Below are 8,660 nucleotides of genomic sequence, written 5' to 3' on the forward strand. Positions count from 1 at the left end.
AAATGTGATGGTACCAGTGACCTCTAAGCTTATCCATGCTTATATCATCAGTGGACCACACAGAGCCTAGCAGATAGTAGTTGATCAGTAAATTCATTTTGAGCAGGCTGAATGAATCATGACATAACCTCTCCATTTCTATCTTTGTGTAATTGTTCAATTCTATGTACACCCTCTTACTCAGGAGCCGGGTTGAAGAGAAAATTCATAATACTAAGTAAGGACAGTTCTTGGACACATGCGATGTGAAACAAGATGTTTTTATTTTAGTTACTGTTTTTAGGTATGGTTGGAAGGTGAAGTTGACCAACAGATTGGTGCTTAGATCGGTACAAATGCTTACATGCTTAGTTGTCAGCAATGGTCTGCCGAATCCAGCTCACATATTTGCAGACCTTGGTGTAGACACCAGGTTTGCCCTTTTGAGCACAGCCGATACCCCAGGAGACAATGCCCTGGAGCTCTCTGTTGCAGACCACAGGGCCACCAGAGTCACCCTGCACAAGAGGGAAGAGACAGTAAGAACTCGCAACTATGCCAAGATGGAAGAAAGGCAAAATGCTGTTTCTCCATTACTCTGGGTCCGTTTTCCCAGGTAGCTGATTCTCTAGGAAGCACCTTCCCTTCCCCTGGAAATCCAATTCTCAATCTCTGACAGCATGCCTCTCCTTTCTCCTCCCTCCTTCTGGCTCCTGCTCTTTTCTTAGTTGCAGGCATGCAGGGCCGAGAAGAGGTGAGGTTGGTGAGTGCAGTGCTGCCCAGCTAGCCCTGCTTTTATCAGAACTCTTCCTTCTACAACATACTTCCTCAGCATGGCACCTGGATGTCCTGTTTGTACATCATCTTCTGTGTATCTTTTTATTCTTGGCCTTAGATATTAATGTCTCAAAAAGAAAATTATCACTGATCCCAAATCTATACATGGTCCCTTATAATCCATCCCAGAGACAGCTTTTCAATCTGTGTTTTGGGAAAGGGAACTATGTGGAAGGGCTAGAAGCTCCGCTGGAACGAGTACAAAGAAACTGACCTGGCAAGCATCCTTTTTACCCCGCCGGTAGCCCAGACAGATCATGTTGCTGCTGATCCTGCCAGGGTAGGCATTGCGGCAAGTGCTGTCAGAGAGGATGGGCGCTTGAAGACACTGCAGGGCAGCAGGAAACTTTTCTGATGGGTGGAACAGTAAAAATGGAAGAATATTTTCCACAGGATTCCTAGAAAATTTTCCCAATCTTCCCCCAACCCCACCTTTCCTGCTCTCTCAGATGGCCAGTAACTTCTATTTTGGAAGAACAACTTTTATCTGGAAAGTCTTTCCAACAGTTTTAATCAACGAGTTGTTCTCTCTGACATTAGCATCACTGACTACAGATCTCAAATCTAGACTATTTCTTGGGCGCCTGGGTGGCTCAGTTGGTTGAGTGACTGCCTTCAGCTCAGGTCATGATCCTGGAGTCCTGGGATCGAGTCCCGCATCGGGCTCCCTGCTCAGTGGGGAGTCCGCTTCTCCCTCTGACCCTCTTCCCTCTCGTGCTCTCTGTCTCTCACTCTCTGTCTCTCAGATAAATAAAGAAAATCTTTAAAAAAAAATCTAGACTATTTCTCAAGCAGGTCTCTACTTCAGGCAGTACCCAAACTGTCTGTTCTGTTTACCTCCTCAGTTTCTACTTCTTTGCAAATCACTAATCACACTTCAATTGAATATCTGCCATCTTTATCATAGCTCATTTTTGTTGTGTTTTCCAGCAAAGGAATCTTCCTAAGACTCCATATATCTACAAACTCTCCTCTAGGAATCTTGCCTTGAGGGACAATTTGGACTAACTGACCCTCAACATGTCTTTCCCTTCTAGGATTTCCAGAGTTGGTGCTTTTGTTCCAGGTGACACTTACCCCCAGTACTCTGGATATTCCCTCAGCCAGAGATGAGGCACTTGGTACCAGCAGCCGCACAGGATTTTGGCAGAGAGACAGCAGACACTTGAGAGTTGAGGGTGGCAGGTGAACTCAGTTTAATCAGCATGATGTCATTATCAAAAGTTTTTTCGTTGTATTTGGGGTGGCGGATGACCTTGGCTGAATTGATGAATTGCTCACCACCCTCAGAGACTGCGATGTTGTGTTCTCCCAGATGCACCCGGATTCGGCTAGATTAAAGGATGCAAAGCTCCTTGAGGGCCAACTTGAGCGTTTCCCCTTTCCCTGTTCACCCCATTCATGAGCGTCAGCACGAACACCATCCCCGGCAAGCATTTCCACACATAGGTAATTGTGCACTAAAGGGAGCCCAACCAGACATGGTGCAGGTGAGAGTAACTCTTAGGTGGGTGTCCCTACCGGTGTAGACTCACAGCCCACAATCTTGTTAGAAAGTTAGATATGTTTAGTTCCCATGACTAAGTGATGCCAATAAAAAGATGGGAGGTGAAACAGGAATTGGTGGTGACTATTCAGCACCTGTTACTCCTCCTCTGGTTGAGATTACCGATTACTGTAGGGAGATGTGGCAGGAATCAGAGACATGACAATTTTAAGGGGGCAGAATGAATTGTGCTTATTTTTAGTGTTTGCTGGAATCTTCATGTGGGTTATTACCTCCATATGCCATTTTTTTCCTGATTGAGCTATCATGATTAGGACTATTTATTGATAATGCTCTTAAGCCAGTTCTAAGTATATTTCATCACTCACTAGCTCCCCTCCCATGTCTTTGGTACCATCATTTGGAAAGACATCAAGGAACTCTAAGTTTACCTTTCCATGTAAACTTCCCTCAATGCATCATTCAGTCCCTGGGAGGAATGATGAGGCTCCTAGAACCTGAATGCTCACCCATCAAGTGTAACTGTGCAGTTTACCCTGATTGTGCTTTGGCAGAGTTGGGGCATGAGTTGATCTGAGAGAACAGGGATGTGAGGATTGTTTACTTACGACTTGTAGCAGTGAGCTGCGGACACCACCCACTGGGAATTGATGAGGGAGCCACCACAAAAATGGTAGCCTGAGTTCAGGGACACCTGGTAGGGCACGGAATTCTTCTGACAGGTGTAGCCCCCAACGATCTTGTCATCATCATCAATGGGAAAAGCAACTGACAAGGAAAAGTTGGAAACAATCAGTTAAACAGATCCATCTTGGAATTTCTACTTACCACAAGGCTTTTCTGGATTAACCAGAAGAAAGTAGATAATGTTTTCCTCTTACACATAATGAGGAAATATGGTGATAACATAATTTTTACATGATTTTTTCCAAAATCTTATTATTCACATACTCTACTTATACTATTATAAGTATCTAATTTTTTAATTTATGCTTTAAATTTAACACATACTCTACTTATACTATTATAAGTATCTAATTTTTTAATTTATGCTTTAAATTTGATAAATATACCGTTTTTAACATACGCAACACACACACCTCAGTCAGAGACTCTTTATGTAATAAATGCCGTGAACATTACTCTCTAAGGGTATAAAGAATCTTTTGTGCAAAACTTTGCTCAGCAGACATGCGAATAGGTGTTCAGTAAAGCTCTGCGGTAACCATGCTTATGTTAATTTCTGGTAGTTGGTATAGGTTAGATACCCCAATGAAGTAACAGAAAGGAAGCTTTTACTAGTCACTTAAGAATGGTCCAGCCTGGAAAGAATTGGGAGTGTTCTATTCTTGTTCCCCCAATTTCTCTTTTAGTTCCTGCCTAAAATTTTCATGACATAATTTAATAGAATAGTATGTGGTTTCCTTTCCAATGTTACCCCTTATCTCAGATATCTTTCCAACATTTTAAAATTTATTCAGCATTCTGAAGTTTGCCCACTGATTTATTAAGATTTCTATGGCTCTCAAAGTCAATGATTGTTTATATGTACCCTATTGTTCAAATATTTTAAAGTAATTTTGGGAAAGACATTTCCAGATGTATAGACTAAGTTATTGAATTTATACCCGTCTAATTGGGGAAATTTTCATCATAAGATTCGTATAAAATTTGGTAGTATAAAAGACAGAAATAGACATTTTTCTTTCCTTTGATGATTAAATGATACATTATTTTACACCAGAGAGATTTCATTAGCAAAGAAGTTGTAAAACCCAGCCCATAGTTTTTATTCATGAGAAATGAAGTACCTTCACCTGTTAAGATCCTGTGAAGATGCCTGTCAGTGCAGAGGAGACGTGGGCTCTGACCCTCATAGCCTCTTCAATGAGCCCAGACTACTCACTAGTCCCAATTTTAACTCTCAATTATTAATTTCAAGTGCTTAGAAAGGTCAAAACAGTATTTCCTTAATGTTAACTATCCTTTCCTTTTCTCTCTTTTTCCACAGATTTTACCTTGAAGTTTAGGGCACTTTCTGTCTCTTTATACTTTCTGTGCTAATTACTTTTGCTCACTATCATCTTTCCCCCACAAGGGAGATTTAATTATGTATAGACATTTGTAGGACTCTAGTCCCCCCTTATCATGGTTTTGGTTACCCTTGATTAACAAGAGTCAGGAAGCAGAAGATCCATTTTCTGATGTGTCCCCCAAAGGTCATTATAGCCTCACACTATGTCACAATGCCTATGTCATTCACTCCACTTCTCATCACGTAGGCATTTTATCATCTCACATCATGACAAGAAAGGTGAGTACAGTACAATAAGATATTTTGAGAGAGAGAGGCAGAAGAGCACAGTCACATAACTTTTATTACAGTACATTGTTATAAATGTTCTATGCTAGGGCGCCTGGGTGGCTCAGTTGGTTGGGCGACTGCCTTCGGCTCAGGTCATGATCCTGGAGTCCCGGGATCGAGTCCCGCATCGGGCTCCCTGCTCGGCAGGGAGTCTGCTTCTCCCTCTGACCCTCTTCCCTCTCGTGCTCTCTATCTCATTCTTTCTCTCAAATAAATAAATAAAATCTTTAAAAAAAATAAATGTTCTATGCTATTACTACATTTGTTGTTAATCCCTTACTGTGCCTAATTTGTAAATTAAACTTTATCATGCGTAAGTATATGCTGGGGGAAAACATAGTATATATAGGGTTCAGTACTATCTGTGGCTTCAGACATCTACCGGGGGTGGATGTAGCTGCTGCAGAAAAGAGGGGACTACTATATATGCTGTTGTTTCAATATTTTAAGCTTCTTGAATACAGAGATTCTATTCAACATTCATTGTTGTCTTTCAGAGTACAAAGTGCAAACAAATACATCATGGACACCCACTGATTCGTTTAATATTACAGACTCACCAGTTGCTCCCAGCAGGGCAAGGAAGATGATGGTCTTCATGATTGCTCTCTGGATCTGGACTGGGGAGAGTGATGAACATTTCTCATCCACAGCTCTTTATACCTCCAGGTTTGACATCGACACCCATGGCCATGGGTGCCAGAAAAGTGATTTTACTGGAAACTCACGAGTCCAAATTTAGAATTCAATTCTGTGCCAAATTGAAGATAATTCAGCATCAGATTTAAACATCAGCTTTTGTCTACTTTTCCAGAAGTTTATGGGAATTGAAGTAATAATCCCACCTGGTGCGATGTGTTCCCCATAAGAGAAAAGTAAGCTGGAGTAAGGTCATGGACGGGGGCTATGGGTGTCCTGTTTCCTGACAAAAGTCTTAGGCACTTGGTTGTCTCACTGTGAACTTTTATCTTGAGGACCATCTTGGACACTACCCCCTTGATGTTTAATTAACATTGACTCTTTCACTATTATATAATTTTTTGTGGTATCTCTGGCCTTGGATATCCAGGTTAACTTTCCATTATTAACAGGGACAACTTGTTTCCTTGAGAAAAGAAAAACTGTTCTGAATTGAAGCTATGATTGATCTAGACAGAAGAGTGAAAAAATCACTTACATTTACTAGAACTTACTATATACTTTACATATACAAAAACTTTGCATATATTAATTTAGTAATTCTCATTACAACACTAGAAGTTCCTATTACCCTCCCTACTTTATATATAGGAAAACCGAGGCACACAAAATTGCAGGAGACTTGACCAAAATCACATAGCAAGTACATGGTGGGGTAAGGCTTCCAACCCAGGAAATCTGGCTTCAGAGTTTGTGTGCTTAACTGTTGTACAACACTTCCCCCATAAGTTCACCACATTCTGGACACAATGATAATGCAGAAATCTTGGCCAATGATAATAGAATTGAAGTTTATGGAGTGCTTCCTATGTCTCAGGCACTGTGGATGGGATTTATATACATCAATTCATTCAATCCTTACAACTGCTTCATAAGTGCTGTTCTAATTTTTACCATCTTACAGATAGGGAGGGTGAAGCTTAGAGAAATTACATGTTTTGCTCAAAGTTTTATACTCTTCAGTGCTCAACACAGGGTTCAAACTCAAGCAGCCTCATTTCAGGGGTCGTGTCCTCCACTGTGATACCATAAACATAATTAAGGAGAACAATCTGAACTCTACCAAATTAAGGGATGACTCTAGGGAGCAGATAGAATTCTTAGAAAAATCTAAGAAATGTGTTACTGGAGCAGTTGTCATAATTAATGAGGTATGGCAGAAGTATCCAGAATAAGTGAATCTCAGGAAGAACTAACGTCTAACTACATATAACCAGATTCTACTCCCACACATCTGAATGGCCTACCAGGATGTTTCTTCTGCTTTAGCAAATCATCCTTCCTGAAGTAGTTTGTTTCTTTTACATTTGAAATTTTTCTGATAAAAAGATGATTAACTAGAAGGCAGAATTGATATTTGGGGCCAGGTAATTCTGTGTTGTGGGGACTGCCCTGCACTCTGAGGTGTATTTATCAGTGTCCCTGGTCTTAGTTACAAGTACCACTAGCCCCTCCTCACAGTTGTGATAACCAAAATATCTCCAGACATTGCTAAATGTTCCCTTGGGGTCAAAATCATTCCCAGTTGGGAACAACTGATCTAAGGAAAAAAGATGGGCAAAGTAGCTTCTAAGGCCATAGCCATGGGAAAGTGCCTTGAACGTTAGGACAATGTAGGCACTCATTAACTACTAAGTGAATGGCACGTAAGGCAGGGGAGTTGCCCTTCACTGATCCCTAAAAATCAGGAAACTATGGAAAGGGCCAGGCCCAGAATGAAGAAGGGAGAGCCTTCTCATCCTGCCCAATTATCTTCCATTCTGACACCTCATGTTGAGGTGTTAGAAGATGTATAATTCTGTATCAACCCTAGAACATCCTCTGAACCTCATCAGAGATCTTCGTCCATATGAAAAACACAACATTTTAGAGCAGAGTTTCCACAATAATTGACTCGTGTGCTGCTATATTTCAGGGAATTCTCTCTGGTGCATTCTGGGCTTTATCACTTGGACCCCTTCTTCCTGGAAGGGGAAGTGTGAGGCTCGCTAAATAAGGGGAATTATCTAGGATCAACTACAAATTCCCAAATAAACACTTGACACAAAGGAATGTGTACCCCTCTGGGAGCAGTGTGATGATTTTCAGTCATCTAAAGCAGTAGCAAGGATGTGGGGAAAACACCATGTGATAGTTTCTGGACTTCAGTTATTCCCAAATAACTCTCCTACATGTTGCATGGAAACCACTGAAAACAATGCCTGTAATGTAACTGACATTTTGATTTTTAAATAAACTTTTTTCCTGAGCCTTTTCTCAAGCAAAGATATTGATATTCCATGGGTTGGGGAATTTTTATCTAATGTACATTAAAATGAACCTATGCTATTTAATAATATAGCTCTTTAAATAACAATGGCCGTTTGGGTATACCTGAAATGAGGTTGAAGACTGGTCGTTTTAGTATATGTGCTGCCAAAGCAAGCACATGATGAAGACAGCTAGAGATGCACATTGCCTAGTATTAGGAAGAGGGCTGGACAAAATGAGAGTGGGAAACCCCAAGGGTCGCTGATGGCGGTGATTGTGCTGGCTGCTGGCTGTGGAAGTGATATGGAGCTGGGTAGAACTGGAGACTAAGGGAAAAAGAAAAGTACAGCAAGTGGAAAAGACTAGGAGAATGCCCCATGCTGAAGGCCAGGAGAATACGGACCAGCGTGATGTGCCCCTGTACATAAGCATCATGTCCATCATTTACGTGGGTGAACAAACCTGAGGAAGATAACCCTTGCACCATTGTGTGTGAGCTCAGACCTACAAGATACCTTTTGCTTCTGAGATACCGTGAATCATTCTGTGAAGTTGGGCCCTGGAGAATTGGGTTGAAATTTCCCAGATTCAAGAGACACACTTTATGCGTGCAAAACTTCTATCCTCAATAACATCGAGGAATTCTTATTCACAGTCAACACTGGACATGCCACAGTGTGTGTGTGTGGGGGGGTGGTGTCTCCTTCCTCAGTCACATCCATATGCTATGTGTGGGAATGACCACATTCCTTTTGCTCAGCAGAGTGGGTTGCTGCCTATACTTCTTTTCCTAACTTCAAACACGTGGTGGCCCAGAGGCATGTGTCTGTATTTAATGAATCTGTATTTGTCACCTCTTTTTCCCATGCACATGGCTTAGTGGCCTTGGTGGACTATTTAAACTTGTGCCTGAACTGGGGGCTGGCTGGGGTCCAGCAAATATGTTGACATTTATATTGGCAGAAGCAAGAGTCACTGGCCTCTGAAGGCAATTTTATGATCTTTTCTTTAATGGAGTCTGTG

The 8,660-nt window shown here is 41.4% G+C and overlaps 1 protein-coding gene across 1 annotated transcript; it reads right to left on the bottom strand.

Annotated features, from left to right (window-relative positions):
- Positions 1–281: 281 nt before the first annotated feature.
- On the bottom strand, positions 282–5,477 carry LOC114203922 (serine protease 1-like). Its single transcript, XM_088018493.1, is given in 5 exon segments — positions 282–497; positions 1,031–1,167; positions 1,894–2,147; positions 2,932–3,091; positions 5,249–5,477. Coding segments are annotated over 5 exon segments (741 nt in total). The 5' UTR covers positions 5,289–5,477; the 3' UTR covers positions 282–347.
- Between the last annotated feature and the right edge of the window lie 3,183 nt (positions 5,478–8,660).

The sequence above is a fragment of the Eumetopias jubatus genome, unplaced genomic scaffold (genome assembly GCF_037043125.1).
Source record: "Eumetopias jubatus isolate StellerSeaLion01/CBP00866 unplaced genomic scaffold, mEumJub1_p1.0 scaffold_14, whole genome shotgun sequence".
NCBI lineage: Eukaryota > Metazoa > Chordata > Mammalia > Carnivora > Otariidae > Eumetopias > Eumetopias jubatus.